This window comes from Heteronotia binoei, chromosome 21 (assembly GCF_032191835.1).
Source record: "Heteronotia binoei isolate CCM8104 ecotype False Entrance Well chromosome 21, APGP_CSIRO_Hbin_v1, whole genome shotgun sequence".
Classification (NCBI taxonomy): domain Eukaryota; kingdom Metazoa; phylum Chordata; class Lepidosauria; order Squamata; family Gekkonidae; genus Heteronotia; species Heteronotia binoei.
Window position 1 is genome coordinate 165,308,929 of NC_083243.1, and position 17,284 is coordinate 165,326,212.

The window sequence follows — 17,284 nt, forward strand, 5'->3', positions numbered from 1 at the left end:
ATTTAGGGATTTCAAAGCTCTAAAAACCTGTTCTGTCTCTGAATACCATGAACTATGTACCCACCCTTGTGGGGAAAAAAACATTGCACAACCAAGGTGTTTGGCACAGTCCCTTTAACGGGAAATTTCAGCATTTCCTCATTTCTCTGAAGTTGCAATGCTAAGAGCATATAAGGGGCAAGACAGCCCTGACTCAGTAAGACATTTTAAGAGGTAGACAAGGTTCTGCAAGTCAAGATGACCACCTGGCTTAGCTTTCTGGTGGTGCTGGTATTCCTGATAGTTGTGTCTATGATGAAAGAAAGCTATGGACAGGAGACAGAAGCTACCTGCTGTGCAGGTGAGTGTGAATGTGCCAAGTGACCTTTGTGTTAGCCAGGTAACTGGCCTCAGTGCAGAATAAGGGCTGCTATGCCTTGTGCAGTCCTACAGAATGGGGAATTTTGGCAGATACAACTTTTCTCATTGCTGCAGGAATGTGATAAGAAAAGCTATGCCTGCCAAAAGTCTCTGTAGCACATAGGGTTGCCAGGTCTGTGTTGGAAAATACCTGGAGACTTTGGAGGTGGATCCAGGAGAGAGCGTGGTTTGCGGAAGGGGCCTCAGCATGGTACAATGCCACAGAGTCCACTCTCCAAAGCAGCCATTTTCTCCAGATGATCTGATCTGCCAGCTGGAGATCAGTTGTAAAGGGGGGAGATCTCCAGGCTCCACACGGAGGCTGCAATACTACAAAAAAAGTGAACAAGTTTACAAATAGACTGAAAACAATATTTCATATATAAATTGTCAATACATTAGAATATGCAGAAAATTACACATCAATTACATAACAACAGTAATTCATTAAATTTGAAAATTGATGAGCGTGATACACCATAGTAAAATCCAATCCAATCACTCACAAAACACACAACCATCTCAGTACAACAGAACAACATTTCACATATTTCTAATACAGTATTTTCAAAAGTTCCATCAGTAATAATTCACAATAACAGCAAGGAATAAAGTACTTGTATGAAATAAGTACTCAAAAGGTTTATTCTGTGTACTTTTTAACTGACTTCTTAAAGCCATCTCTGACAGAGCCTGTTCCAAGCGTTTTTGATACACTGTTTCCAACACTGTCTCAAAGAGGGGTATTATGTATTTATGCATTAATTACAAAACATTCAGCCAAAGATGTGAAAGACTTCCAGAACCCCTCTGGAATGCACAGGAATGCAGTTCCAGCTGGCTTGGCATCAGGGAGTATGGCCTAATATGTGAGTGAGTTCCTGCTATCCCCCTGACATCACCATTGTTTCACACCACTGTAGAAAAAACCCTGTGTGAAACAATGGTGCTATCAGGGTGTGTGGTCTAATATGCAAATGAGTTCCTGCTGAGCTTTTTCTACAAAAAAAGCCCTGAGAACCACACATTTCCTTAATTTAATATGTGACACATGAACTAGTCCAGGTTTCTGTTTTTCAGACATATTTAAAGGGTGGATTGATAACATTATAGGGGTTTTGTATATGTGTGTGTATCCCTGACTGAGATGTTGTTTAAGTGTACAAGTAGAATGGAGATTTTAGCATTTGGAGATAGAGAGAGGATTTGCTGTGTTCCTCTACCAAGTATATTTTTAGTGGCAATGTCAAGTTTGACTGCATAATGTGTGAAACGGCTCAAGTGACAGTTAGAAATTTCACATTGGTACTAAACAAAGAGATATGCCACTGCAGCACAGGGTCAGGGAATGCATTCTCTGGGGCAATAGCAACCCTAGTCTGCTAATTTCATTGATTTTTACTTAATTTTCTCCCACTCTCTTCAAAACACCTGAGGAAGGCCATTATCCTGGTAACAACTCTGCGAAGTATGTCAAGCTGAGAGGTGATGCAAAGGGATGTGAACTTGACCCACTCACCACATATGAACCCAGCACTATCTGCTGCACACTCCCCTCCCCCAATGTCCTGAGCATCCCAACAATATCCCTGTTTATCATAAGGCTACTAATCCCTAAGGAAAACTGCCTCACATACACCACTTCATATATTCTCTCATTGATAATCGTTTTCCTATTTCAGAGCTAAAGCGCTTATCTCAGTGTGGAGCAGACAAGGTTTTCCTCCAGGGCCAGCCAGGCACACCAGGAATTCCAGGTGTGCCAGGAACAAATGGATTGCCTGGAGCTAAGGGTGACACAGGCCCTCAGGGCCCCCCAGGTGAGAAGATGTCCATATAAGATCTGGTTTGGGGTAGATTAGGAAGATTATTTGCTTTGAATAACATGGGGGAAAGATCAACACTGAACCAAGAGCCTGTGCTCTGTATTTACAAGTCCTGGAACAAGGGGGAAGGTATGGAAAGCAGAGAAATAGCAGAGTAGAATAATAGAAAGATATTCCTTGCCTTTAAATCGTTCAAATAGAGGTGGATACAGCATTCACATCCTGGAAGAGTATATTGCCCAGGGACAATTCACATAAGGCTTACTTCTATTGGTTGTTTCTGCATGTTTTTTTGCCAATAAAAGAACATATGTTCAGATATGGATGCTTAATGGAATATAGGCCACTGGCCAGGCAGAAGGCATGTCTAATACTTTTGTCTAGTCTGCAAATGGATCATTTTGACCCAGTTACCATGGTAGATATTGACAGGATCCTAGGATCTGTGGAGGCCACAACTTGTATCCTGAATCTTTGCCCATCTTGACTGCTAAAATAATGCAAGGGCCACATTAATTAGCCTTTGATATTTATCATAAATCACTCATGAATTCAGGGCACTTTCCCTTGGCTACTCACAGAGCAGTTCTCCATCTACTACTTTAAAACCATGCATACAGAAAAGTGATGTTGTCAGTTGTCAGTTCCCTCATCTATCACTGATCTCTTTTCCTCAGGGGAGAGAGGATCTACTGGAGCAACTGGGAAAGCTGGACCCAAAGGAGACCAAGGTAATGTAGCTACAAATCCATTGAGGGTGAACTGGCAGAGGAGGGGGTGCAATTGACAAATGAGGCCACAGACCTCCCACTATTTGCTGGTTTATGTTGCAAAAAGAACCACAGCAACCAATTCTTGGTGACTGCAAACCCAGGCAAAAATAGTGGCCACTGCCACATTTTCCTCCATGACAGGAGAACATCAGGAAAGTGCTAGGTGGAGCCCAGAAGCTGCAGCTCTGTCACAGCAGAGGCAACAGCTCCTGTAGATCAGGGCTGGCTGGTGATTAGAGCTAATTAGCTAAGTAATAACTAAGGCCAGAGTGGGGAGCTTGGGACTGCCTTGCCAGAACATTGGGTAAAGTGCCAGGCAGAGCCCAAAAGCTGCAGCTCTGTCCTGGCAGAGGCAACAGCTCTTACAGACTGCAGCTGGCTGGTGATTTGGGGAAGAGGGTATCAAGAGAGGATATGAGAAAGCCAGTTTGGTGTAGGGGTTAAGTACGTGGACTCTTATTCGGGAGAACCGGGTTTGATTCCCCAGTCTTGCACTTGCACCTGCTGCAATGGCCTTGGGTCAGCCATAGCTCTAGTAGGAGTTGTCCTTGAAACGGCAGCTGCTGTAAGAGCTCTCTCAGCCCCACCCACTTCACAGGGTATCTGTTGTGGAGGGGCGGGGAGGTAAAGGAGATTGTGACCACTCTGAGACTCTGAGCTTCAGCGTATAGGGCAGGATATAAGTCCAATATCATCATCATCAATTACACGGCTAGGTAGGGTGGAGGTCCATTGCTTGGCTTCCACTATTGTGGGTTGCTTGATTGTGTGGGTTTTTGTGTGTGTGCACTATAAATCTGCTGCAAAGCTGGTTAGATCCTCTCATAGGTGGAGAGGGAAAGCACAATAAGTTGTGAGATATGCCTAGGTAGCCAGGGAACCCCTGTAAGATGGGGAGGTGGGAGGTATGGTGGTGGGTTTAGAAGGAGAATGAAATATGGGCATGCTCTATCCCTTTCTAATCTCCTCATCCCAAAGAATGATGATGCACAGACCCAGACTTCTCTGCCCTCCTTTTCAAACCTGATGTTGTGCAATGTCAGATCGATTATGAATAAGACTGCCTCCCTTGAAACATTTATTAGGAAAGCCGATTTTGATCTGGCGTACTTGACTGACCTCTGGGTGGATGAGGGTGAACTGATTGCTCTCACTAGCTCCAAGATACTCAGGGCGTTTTCGCACTCACCTTCAGCCAGCGCGACCCCCCTCTTCACCGTGCAGGATCTGCACGGATTTCGCACTAAATGCCGCGGAGCAGCCGGAAGAGCCGGAAACTCCCGGCGCAAAAGCCGCGCAAACGGAAACTGCTTTTTGGCGGTTTCTGTTTGCGCCGCAAAAGTCTTTCATCAACCATGAACAGGACAATGGAGTAAAGTGGCAATTCTCTTCTGAGATTCTTTCTCCTCAAACAGCTTCTTTCACCAAATATCACTGGCACTAAATGGGTAAGCCTGGCGTGGGGTGCAAGAGAGAGAGTGGGAGTCTTGCTGGTTTACTGTCCACCTAGCTTACCAGCTGACTCCCTGCTGAAGCTGGCTGAGGCCATGGTGGAGTGGGTCTTGCATTTCTCCAAACTGACAGTAAGCTTATTTATGTTCACCCATGGAGACTCACGGGTCCAACTGGATTCCAGAATGCTCTGCAGGATTTGTCTGGTTCTGCCAGCTATCCAAAGAGGTGTGTGCTTTGTGGGACCTTCCTAGGTTCTGCAGGCCATACAGGCTGTTTTTTTCATCAGGCAGCCTTTGAGTTATTGTGATCTACCAGGCAGCTGGTATACTTCCCCTGTGTCTTCACCATCCATGCATCCTAGTCTGCTTGATACTGGATAGATTTTAAAGTGAAAGGTTTTTTTTACTGTTTTTTATTTTAAAGATTATTTACTGTGTCTTTATGTTGTTTTTATTGGTGTATTTTATATGCTGTTAGCCATCCCGAATCCCATTCAGGGGAGAGGAAGTGGGATATAAATTTGATAAATATTTTTTTTAATTCACATGAAGTCTCTGAAAAAGCTTTTACTTTCATTTTTCATATGCTTTTGGTACCATGTTTTGTTCCCATCACAAGAAGTCGGTTTCCTCTTTTTACAGGAGATTCATGCAGTTGTACCAGCAACCAGCAGCAAGGTATGTCTATTCATCACCCTGTTACTAGTTAGCACAGGTTGGTTGGTGAGCTGCTGATGGTTCTTTCAAAGCTAATGGAGGATGACTGCAAACATCATCCATAAGATGTGGCCATTCATACACATACACACCCGGTGGGGTCCTCTAATATTCCATGCATTCACTGAACCTAGCAGCACTCAAATATATAGATAAAGAACAAGCACTTTTGATAGCTCAAGCTTGATGAGTCCTGTGTTCAAGTTTTACAGAACTTATCAATGCTGCTAATTTAAATTAATTCCATCATTTCATCTCTTCAGTTACCCTTTGGAATTGTACACTGAGGTATGGGGCATTAAGATTTCCCAATGGGTTTGTGACACACCTTTTTCACTCACACAGAGTGCTTGCCACTCTCCACAACCTCTCTTGCACAGGTTCAGGGCTACAGGTAGGTTAGGCAGTCACACATTGCCTTTTAAAAAATCTTTTGAGAGCTGCAACCATTTCACATCTCTGGTCTTCTTTCTCACTCACAGAAACATCAGCAGATAGGTAGCCTCAGCTCCTTTTAATAATTGCCTTTCATTCTGACACTGAATGAAGTTATTGGGTTTGTTGCTCTTAAGGAGAGGCTAAACCTAACCTGTCTGTCACAAGATCACTCTCAGCATTGTCACCAAACTACAGTTCCCAATATTCTTTGGGAGAAGGTGTGTCTGCATAAAAATAAATCTGAAAGACCTTGTAATGTAGAGATGACCAAGTAATGTTCTTATGGCCTTTGATGTTGACAAATAAAACTGACTGCCCTGCAAATTTAATGCCATTAGACTTTCCTTTGTAGATATAGGGTGGTCAAAATGCAGTAAAAGCTGACCTTGTCAAAAATTACAGTTTAACTATTACAAGCCATGGGCAGCTCACTAATCACAGACGGAGGGTCACTGTGGTATATCATAATAGCAACCACATTATGATAGTCCAATGCAGGGCTCTTTTTTTGTAGAAAAAAACCAACAGGAACTTATTTACATATTAGGCTGCACCCCGACACCAAGCCAGCCGGAACTGCATTCCCTCTCAAAAAAAGCCCTGGTCCAATGTAGTACCTTTCAGCCTTTCAACTTTGTGAGATCACACTCCACATTGGCTTTTCTTCCACCATAATATCCGCTTGCATGTAAACAATTTTGGGGCATTTTTCTAGACCTTCTACTATGGCACCAAGAGGCCATTTGGATTCTGTCATTGCTACAAGTGAGAATTTGCCTTAACTCATACAGCTGAACACTGCAAGAGAAGACTGATAGTGATGAGTAATCCTCCTTTCAGGATGGTGTGTCCATCATGGCTAATCTTCACATTCCTTACGAGCATCAGTCTGGGGTCTACACATCTATGCCACCACTGCTGAGTGGTATCCAAGGGCAGAAGAGGCGCTGCCACTAGGCAAATTTGGCATTTGCCTAAGGTGCCAGGCTGGGGGGACACTGAATTGGGCCTCTCCCCTGTGCCATAGGCCTAGGCAAATGCCCCAGCCACCACCCACTGCCCTCCTCAGTGGCAGCACTGCACTGCACCATGCCCCACCACCCACATCCTTCCGGCCCCCCAAGGGTGCACATGGCAAAGCAGGGTGGGGAGGGTGCCTGGGCGGCTCCCAGCCTCTGTTCTGTGGCACTCTCTTTAAGTGGTGCATAGAGTTTGTGTTCTGGCCTGCTGGCTTCACTCCCTTCTGGAAGGGAGGTGAAGTGAAGCCAGCTGTCCGGTGCACAATTTCTCTGTGGTGCTTAGTGCCACAGAACAGAGGCTGGAAGCTGCCAGGGCATCATTCCCACACTACTTTGCCATGCACACCCCCAAGGAGTAGAAGGGAGTGGGCAGTAGGGCATGGCGCTTAAGGGTGTGCTAAGGAAGAGGGCAGAGGGGCAGCAGGCTTGTCTACAGTGCTGTGAACCCTAGGGCCGCCCCGTCCAAGGGGCATAGATGAAGCAGCTTGCACACTGTATTGTAAGTCTTGTGCAGAGGTCTCTCGAGGCTGCCATGGATACAAACTAATGGTCTAGTTGGCCTATGGAATTAGTCCAAGACCTCTGGCAGTCAGCATCTTAAATCCATTCGCCAAATTCAGCCACTGATTACTGTAGTGCAGCGGACATTATGGACTACAATTGAGTGAACAACACATTCACAGATTCACTACCTTTACACATTGTTTGCACCTCAGTTATTTAAGTTCAAAAAAACCTAATCTAAACAGATATCTCTATATACTTCCTTCTTATGTTCTGTTTCATTGGCTTGGTTCTGACATGTTTATTTTAACTATGGTTAGGATTCAGGTCACAGTCACTGAAATCCTGGTGTGCCTCAACATTTGTTGGTTTTGTTGCTTTCCTATGGCCAGGCTAGGGAATGTGTGAGGACGCTGCAGGGAAACAAGCCAGGTTTCAGCCACTATATCAGCATTTGTTTATCATGCATAACCATAACTAAGGATAATAAGTGAAGTTCAGACCATGGTTTCAGAACTTATATTGCTGTATCTTGATCAGCCATAGTTAGTGGTGTGTCTCCTGTTTGGATAATCACACTAACTATAGATACTGTAATCAAACCATAGTTTCACATTCTGTCTGAACTGAGCCATGGTGGCCCTGATCATTTTCTGTGAGCCACATTCATGCAATGTTAAGTTCAGTTGCCTGCAGATTCCTGGACTATACACTCTGTTTTATAAACCAAGTTTCTAGTGTCATAGTTCTAGCAATGTGTCCTGAAAGCACTAGAAGAAAAACTGCATGTTGAGGGAGCTGAGCTTTTTGTACTTGTCTTTTCCTGTGCAGCTTCCAGTCACATTCTCTTCTGCATACACCTCCCAGGGTTCCTCTTCTAGCCACAGAGGACTGTTGTGAGTTATGTATTCTCAGACTGTTTAGGAAGGGTAGCTTTGTTAGCCTGCAGCAGAAGAGTCCAGTAGCACTGCAGAGATGGACAATTTTTTCAGGATATAACCTTTCAAGAAATAAAGCTCCCATCATCAGGGCCAAGTGTTGTCAGCTCTCACTTTGTAAGATACAAGATACTGGTATTTGACAAAGGGTGTGCTTCTCTTAAGTTTATACTCCCAAAATGTTGTTGGTCTGTAAGGTGCTACTGGACTCAAATCTAGCTCTATTTGTTCTCCAGGTCTTTTAATAAACTGACACAAAGCTCGTTAATACAATGACAGTTTCTCTCATGTAACACTTCCAAAACTGAAATAACGTGAATTGACCCAGACTGTTGTTTCTTAACATTTCCGCTAGAAACCAGAGCCAGAAACTGCAAAGAGCTTCTAGAATTTGGAGAGACACTAAATGGCTGGTACACTATCTATCCGGTGCCAGGGAAAACAATGACTGTCTTCTGTGACATGGAGACTGATGGAGGAGGATGGCTGGTAATAATTATTATTATTGTTAACATATGGCATTGTTTGTAGTATAGCCAGGAGATCCTAAGATTGTTTGGAAGCCTTAAGTTCTAGCTTTTTTACTATTATGCACCACTAGGTTGGTGAGCTAGACTTATTTTTTTCAGGGGGGAGCCGGCTGAGAGAGCTCTGAGAGAACTTTGACTGGCCCAAGGTCACCTAGCTGACTTCATGTGGAGGAGTGTGAAATCAAACCTGGTTCTCCAGATTAGAGTCCACAGCTCTTAACCACTACATCAGGCTGGCTCTCTTTACCACATAGACATCCACCGTCTTGGACACGCTATTTTCAAAGAAGCACTGGGGGGGAAGGCAGGCAGCTGGCAAGTGGCTATTCTCCAGAGGCACACAATGCAGTAAACTGTCTCCGTGGTGACCAGGCACTGGGCCTCAGGAGACATGGCACAAGTTTCTAGGGTGGCAGCTTTTTCAGAGAAAAAGCCTCTTGTCCTGCTGTGTTTTTTCAAAAATCAGGTTTGTACCAATATGATTCTCTTAGAGTAAGATAAACAGATCAGGCTGCCCACCTCTTTTCAGCAGCTGGCCTCTATGAAAAACAAATTCATATTTACACTATAACTTCACCCCCAAGAGATTCTGAGAACTGTAGCTTTATGAGGGAGGAGTATGTATCTGTAAAAGAGAGTTCCTAACAACTTCACTAAACTTCAATTGCCCATCCATCCCTGAAACGAAGAAACAGCACACCAAAAGCTGGGTTAAACTGGGTTTAGAAATTGATAGCTGATTGCTTGCATACAAAACACCTAACCCCTTAGTACAAGTTACCCTTTCTTCTGGGCAATCCCACCATTGCTCCAAGTCTGAATCAGCATTTTTGGTGCATTTAGCTTTTCCTGGCCTGCATATTAAAATGATATGCCAGGGAGAGCTAGCCTCCCCCACCATGCTGGACAGCAGTAAGGTTTGAACTGGTGGAGGACAAGCCCCAAGATGGTTGCCAGCGCAATCCAATTGGTTTTCAGATGATATTAGGCAGTTTTCCTGGTGATATGGTTAGTACTACTTATGATGCCCTGGTTGACATCTGGAATGAGGAAATGACCCAGGCAGTTACATGATTGTTACTAGATACCCTCTCTCAGGAGTAAAAGTCCAGACAGCCTCTTGGTTGACTGAGGGGATGTGACTAAAAAGACAAGGGAGATGGCTAGAACAACAGTGTGGAAAGACATCGGATGTATCTGACAAGGCACAGGCTACTGTTCAATTTAAACCCTACTCTGTGATGGTGATGGTGGCAAAGAAACAATATTTCCCTGCCACCACTGCATTTGCACAGTGTAGACCTACAGTACACTTCTGACTGGACAGAGGCCTATTGGATTCCAGCCTTCAGGAAGAAGTGCACTGCTGTGCAGCCCACTGTGATAATTTTGCTAAGTACTTTGCTGATAAAATGTCTTGCATCCTTTCCGACTTGACAATACATTAGCAGGGACAAGATTGGTGGTCTCAGAGTGTCAATTTCTCCAGTTGTGTGGAATACCTTTCAGCTTGTACAGTCTGTTGATGTGGACAGGGTTGAGTTTGAGATGTCCCACCTGTTTGTACAACCCTTGCCCCTCCTGGCCACTTTAATTTGCTAGGGAGACTGGCAGACTGGGTCCTAGAGACAGTAAATGCCTCACAGGGAGAGGGAGTGGTCTCTCCTGTCCTGAAGTGGGCAGTGGTATGTCCACTCCTAAAGACAAGGAGTTGAATAACCACTATCAAGTCTCAAATGTAGAAAAAGTCCAGCAGGAACTTATTTGTATATTAGGCCACACCCCCTGACACCATGCCAGCTGGAACTGCGTTCCTGTGCGTTCCTGCTCAAAAAAAGCCCTGCTCCTTCTATTGTTGTCTTCCACCAGCAGGTGAAGCCTTTTGCATTTTGCTTGACATACCCACAGTAACTATTATTGGCCCTCTTTCCTTGTTTTGGAGTTAGGTGTTTCTATACATTTTTATTAATTTATTGTATATATTCTTGATTTGAAATATTTTAATGTTTTGATGGTTCCTGCCTTGGGGGCTCTATTTGGGTGGAAAGGTGGCACAGAAATGTTTTAAATAAATGATGCCCTCTCTCACCAGCCTGGTTAAAAGATGCCTCAGAATGTTTGTTAAACATTTTAAGTAATTCCTATGCTATTCCAGCCTACCCAGTCCTAGAATTAGGCAAATTTAAGTTAACTATGCCTGCACAAGGACACAGCTAATAAAAAGGCCCTTTCTCCAGCCAGTCAGAGAATCCTCCAAAAATTTATATTTGTCAGGATTCTTTGGGAGAATCCTTACCAGCAAGTATCATGTACAAGTAAATATCGCCAGTATCATGTGCAAGACTGATACATATTGTACTGCAGACATGCCCAAATCTGCTACAAGAAAGAATTAGATAAGAAAACGCAGTCTACAGTAGGAGACTGCTGTGTTCAGAACTACCAGTTTTGAGCCATTAAAGAAACACATCTGCAAATTTGGAATCCTTGCTCAAGGTGGAGAATCTGCTACTATTTTTGTGCTGAAGGACTGATATGCAGCCCTTCCAGATCAATTGGGCAGGTAGAGATTACACGGCACCTTGCTATTATGCGAGATCACTTTGGAACTCATTGAGCACCCATTGGTATAGAATAGAGCAGCTGTTTGCCTTTCCACTGGAGCATTGTAATATACCCTCCTTCTGCCCTCAGGTATTCCAGAGGCGGCAGGATGGATCAGTGAATTTCTACCGTGGGTGGCAGTCCTACAAGAAAGGATTTGGGAACCAAGCTTCAGAATTCTGGCTGGGCAATGATAAAATCCATCTTCTCACAAATTCTGGTAAAACATTGTTTCCATTTCTGTTCAATGTTAGTGCATCCTAGGGGGAAATGAGGAAGCAATTGTGCATTTCCGTGGAAGATGTGGCTTCCTGGAATGGTTCCCTGTACCTCACATTTGGCCATGGAACCTATGAAAACTCTGGAATGCTGGTACAGAAGGGTCAACTGTATAACTAGAAAGGAAAGGTGGGTGCAGGACAAGGATAAATATTGCAGTGAGATAAATTTTATTGGAATTACTATGTAGTTATGATTGGAATTGGCCCTTAGAGATTCTGTCTTTTAAAGTACCAAAAGAGTCTCCCCCACATACACATACAAACTGACATAATAAGCCATGAAGACAAGACAGCGTTCTACACACTGCAAACCATAAGAATATATTTCCATTTGTTGTCAGCAGGATTGGATCTACATGTTTTTTGAGGGAGGGCAAAATTAAAAAATGGCACCCCTTATGGGCCCATTCTATCTTATGGTCCCATAGAATAGAATGGACTCCATACCCAATTTGGCGCCCCCTCCTCCGGTGACGGGGCAAGCACCCCCCTCTGCCCACCCCCTAGATCCGGCCCTGGTTGTCAGCATTAAAATGCATTCTTAAATCCACAGTCAATTTCAGAAATATCATGTAACCTTACTAGTCTCAGAATTGTTCCAGGGTTTGTGGATGCTGTTCCTCTTTCCTGTTCTGAAGACTGCTTCTGGTGCCACCTCTGTACATTATGCTGTTTTAAAAGTGAGTGTACGAGAGAGATTCTTTGGAGAGCAATCTCCTTCCCACATCACTCATTACATGCAGGTGGTGGACCAAATTCTGCTGAACTGGAGTTTGTGAGAATAAAGAATAAAATGAACCATATGTGTAAAAGTCTGATTTAGCAAAAGCTATGATTATATCAGCGGCTCCTTTCAGCATTATCATTTTGGTTTGTCTCTGTGAAGCAGCCACATTCAGTACTGGAGCACTGAAGAGAACAAATAGCCCATTCTATTTCATTCCCTGTCGCTAAGTGCTTGGACTCTAATGACTCATAATCCCAGTGTGATCCCCTGGAATGAGAGTCCCTGGTGTCACCATAATCCTAACCTGAGTTCAAGATTTTCTCCAAAAATGCTCCTTCTCTCATATTTTCCAATATTCTGATAATCAGGAATACAACAGCTACGGATTGATACCAGGGATTTCAATGACACCAACACTTATGCTGCATATACCACTTTCCGAATCTTGAGTGAGGAGGAAAACTACCAGCTACGAGTGGGATCGTACGTAGGTGGTAACATGGGTGAGTTACACCAAGAATTCTATTTGAGGGCATTTGCTCCAAGGTGGCACAAGAATGTAAAGATTGCCCAGCTGGAAAGTCTCAAGCAGCATAGGAAATGATAACCATCTCTTGTTTTCTGTCCCGACATCTGATAATTAGAAATTCACTGCTTCTGAGCATGGAAATGCCATATAGGTATCCCAACAACCACTGATAGATTTCCTCTCTATGATTTTGTGTGTTCCTTGAAACAATAACAACAATCTGTGATTGTGGCCATTCATAGCCACACTATTAAGATAGTGAGTTCCTTAGGTTAATTATGTTTGTGTTAGCATTTTAGGGTGGAGAGAGTTATGTGGAGGGTTATGGGGTTTTTTTTATATTTCGAATTTTTAAGCCCCCTTGAGCAATGGGAAAGGTAGGGTATAAATATTTTAATAAAATTGAAATTAGGAGTGAACTCATCTAGGCCCTATTGGAGATCTGGGACAGAGCTATTAAAATGAGGAATGCTATATCACGTGGGATTTCCCACCACCACTTAATATGGTTAAGTTCCTCATCCCCTGCCAACAAGGCAAATAATCCTGCACCACCATAAAGAACTGCATTCTCTTTTCCCCTCCCAGGCACTCTATTGTCCACTCTACAGTCCCCAGCCACTACCAGATGGCGATCAGCAGCTTTTCAACAGATGATGAACTCCTATGAGGACTACATGAGCCCCAAATAGGTGGAGCTAGGTCCATAACTAATTATGCAGAATGAGAATTCATATGCATCTTCATCTGATGTATAAGTAGAAGAAGAATTGCAGATTTATACCCCGCCCTTCTCTCTGAATCAGAGATTCAGAGTGGCTTACAATCTCCTTTATCTTCTCCCCCACAACAGATACCCTGTGAGGTGGGTGGGGCTGAGACAGCTCTCACAGCAGCTGCCCTTTCAAGGACAGCTCCTGCAATAGCTATGGCTGACCCAAGGCCATTCCAGCGGGTGCAAGTGGAGGAGTGGGGAATCAAACCCGGTTCTCCCAGATAAGAGTCCACACACTTAAGCACTGCACCAAACTGGCTCTCATATAAAGTCATATAAACGTGCTGAAGACACTCATGTGTATACATATTGTGTTTGTGCAGGTACACACACAGATCAAGGAGTGGGAAACACATAGTTTTTACATGGATGAGATGAAAAGCAGCACCTAAAAATGCAGACAACAGAGGCAGAATACATGGTTCAGTTTTTTGCAGTCAACCTGATCCAAGCACTTGGAATGAGCCCGCTGAGATTGATAGGGAGGGCCTAGATGTAGCAACAGCTTCTTATCTGGCCCACTCAAAGGACAGAAAGCATTGAAAATAATGATCACATTGTAATGCCATTGTAAACTGTGTGGTCCTAGCCAACCTCAGCCCAGTTTCAAACCTGCTGTTCCTGGGCAAGGTAGTTGAGAGGGCAGTTGCTGAGCAGCTTCACGTTTTCCTGGATGACACATCCATCCTGGATCCATTCCAGTCTGGTTTCCGCCCTGATCATGGGATGGAGGCAGTGCTGATCAGTCTTACGGATGACCTTGGGGAGACCCAGATCGAGGTGGTCAATGCTACTTTTGCTTCTTGATTTAATGGCAGCATTTGACATGGTCGATTATGGCCTAATGACCCACTGCCTCACCAACATATGAATCAGGGGAACTGACTTATCATAGTTTTCTTCCTTTCTCCATGATCGGGGACAGAGAGTGGTGCTTGGTGAGATGATGTCCCTGCAAGACCCACTGGAATGCAGAGTGCCATGGGGCAAACTTCTCACCACTATTGTTCAGCATCTACATGTGCCCCCTCACCCACTTGGTATGGAGGTTTGGGCTGCATTGTCAGTTGTCACCAGTTTGCTAATGACCCCCAGCTCTATTTGTCGATGGATGGCCATCTGGACTCCACCCCAGATAATTTGGACAGGGCTTTGGAGGCTGTGGCTGAGTGGTTACAGCAGAGCTGGCTGAAATTTAATCCAACTGGTTCCTTCTCTCTCCTCCTGGGACTTGGCTACAGTGACCCATGCAATGGTCACTTCCAGCTTAAATTACTGTAACTCACTTCATGCAGGCTTTCCCTTAAATCTGATCTGAAAACTCCAGCTAGTGTAACATGTGGCACTGCACCTGCTGACTGTGATGGCTGCACAGGTGCACATCCAGTCAGTGCTACACCAATTGCACTTGCTGACAATTGAGTACTGGATACATTTCAAGGTGATAGTATTAACCTTTAAAGCCCTATGCAGCCTGGGACCAACATATCTAAGGGAATGTCCTTCAGAGAGCCTTGAACTCTGTTCACCGACATTTGCTGGTTGGCCCCAGCCCAGAGGATGTCCACTGGTGGAATATGCTCCCACCTGAGGTCAGGGCTCTGCAAGGCTTAGTACAGTTTTGCAGGGCCTGTAAAATGGAGCTGTTCCGCTAGGCCTTTGGTTGAGTTGGTGGACCCCAATCATCTGGCCTCCCTTGCTGAAAACTGCCGTATTACATTTGCCCATGTAAAGAGATGTTACTATCACTTCTGTTGTAACTCTTTGCTTTGTCATCTATTAGCAATACTGGAAACCTTTTCCAGTATTGCTTCACAATGCAGTGCTTGAAGTCCTTCTGCGCTTTTAAATGGTTTTAAACAATTTGCCATGGTAATTTGTTTTTTAATAGTTCTTTGAAATCTCCTGCTGTTACCTGTCCTGAGCCTACTTGCAGGGCCGGTGGGATACAAATCAAACAAACAAACAGATCTGGTGCAGTCTGTCTCTCGTGTCATGGATCTGTCAGAATCTGATGTCCCTATTTAAGGCTCCTTTTCCTGAGATTTGGTTTTAGGTAAACTCAGAGCTTTTTTGTAGAAAAAGCCCAGGAGGAACTCATTTGCATAGTAGGCCACACCCCCTGATGCCCAGCCAGCCAGAACTATGTTCCTCCTAAAAAAAAAAAACACCCTGGGTAAACTAGAGGGTGCTCACACCATCCTCCTTGGCACTTATCTTTTTGTTTTCATTTTCAGCATTCAGTACCTGCTACATGCACAAAAATGTTAGGGAATTCTGTTTGAAATTCTATTTCTTTATCTCAAACAGTGCGATGGATCACTGGATCAAATAATCATTGAGAGGCATTTAACATGAAAAAGCAAAAACATATTTATTTCTACAGGGAAAGGATACTGGGAGGTGAAAATAACAAACACTATAGAACGACATCCTCACACTAGAAGATCATGTGCTTAATGGAGGCTACTTCCTCCTTCTTCTTGACCTCTCTGCCTGAACAAAGGAAGTCACCTGACTAACTGACCAAACAGACAAAACAGGTTTTCCTGCTTCTAGACCTTGATTGACAGCAATCAGTATCTTCTTCCTAGGTCATGGAGACAATAGGGAATCAGGCACAGTGTTAACTCTATAATGACTGGAACTTTAGAATATTGCAAAGGACATACAAAACAGATACATATTTCCAACAAGAAATCGGCCTATAAAACAATTTGATATTTTCTCCAAGGGATAAAAAGGAGAGATATTGTCTTAAAATGGAGAGGGGGGCGGGATATGTTATTCCCTTTGTCATATATTTCTTCCCCCCTGTTATCCCTTCAGGTGATTCCTTCTCATCACATAAGGGCATGAACTTCTCTGCACTGGACAAGGATAATGACATCTATGACAAAGGAAGCTGTGCGGTATCCTACAAGGGTGGCTGGTGGTATAGTGCCTGCCACTCTTCTAATCTGAATGGCCTGTACCTCAGAGGCACACACACTTCTTATGCCAATGGCATCAACTGGGTTGCTGGAAAGGGGGCCTATTATTCTTACAAATATGCAGATATGAAAATTAGACCACAGTAGATGAATCAAGCACTTCGGGCTCTGAATGGCCATAATGGATCTGCTCCATAAACTTACAAGCAAAAACTTCCATCTGAACAGTAAGCTTCACAATGCGATTTCTCAAGACCAGCATATACAGATTCAGTGCTCCTCTAATGGTTCCTTATTGGGCACTTTTGAGATAATCTACCGTACCTAAAGGACCACCATGTTCCATATCCCTCGAGATCACCATTTGAGGCCATGTTCCACCACCTTCCAGTTTCTGAGATGATGTGAACAGCAGCTAAATGGACACCTTTTTCCATTGTACCATCTAGTTTTGGAATGCTTTTCAGTGCTTGAATGGTTCCAGATCTGCTGTATATGGTGAAAATATTTATTCTCTCAGGCTTTTCAGTCAGCAGTTCCCCTCCTCTCCCCCTCCCCACCATGATGAGTTTAAGTCTGCTGTTTTAAAAAATTTCTACTAAATCACTGATTGTGGTGTTCTATACTGTTCCACAGATAAAGTCTTATCGCTCCGCCAGGACCTCCCAACCACAATTAATACAGTAAGGGAACTGGAAGCCCCTTGTCCATCTTTTGGTCTGATGTTGGACCACTGCAACTGACTTTCTCAGGAAGATGTCAACAGGGTCCTGGCAGCCATGAGGCCAACCACTTGCCTCCTTGACCCATGTCCTTCCCGGCTGATTAAAACCTGCA

General features: G+C 44.0%; 1 protein-coding gene across 1 annotated transcript; it reads left to right on the forward strand.

The window, feature by feature from the left end:
- The first annotated feature begins 203 nt into the window (after positions 1-203).
- On the forward strand, positions 204-16,650 carry LOC132589997 (veficolin-1-like). The gene is made up of 8 exons (XM_060262814.1): positions 204-340; positions 2,082-2,219; positions 2,903-2,956; positions 5,095-5,130; positions 8,424-8,557; positions 11,293-11,422; positions 12,579-12,713; positions 16,344-16,650. Exons 1-8 carry the CDS (start codon positions 238-240, stop codon positions 16,592-16,594), a joined length of 981 nt encoding a protein of 326 aa, XP_060118797.1. The 5' UTR covers positions 204-237; the 3' UTR covers positions 16,595-16,650.
- The last annotated feature ends 634 nt before the right edge of the window (positions 16,651-17,284 follow it).

Bases quoted from the DNA above. Each gene is read 5' to 3' on its own strand.
- LOC132589997 (XM_060262814.1), top strand. From the start codon at position 238: ATGACCACCTGGCTTAGCTTTCTGGTGGTGCTGGTATTCCTGATAGTT. The intron at 2,220-2,902 runs GTGAGAAGATGT...TCTTTTCCTCAG, and splicing joins AGGCCCTCAGGGCCCCCCAG to GGGAGAGAGGATCTACTGGA. The intron at 12,714-16,343 runs GTGAGTTACACC...TTATCCCTTCAG, and splicing joins GTACGTAGGTGGTAACATGG to GTGATTCCTTCTCATCACAT.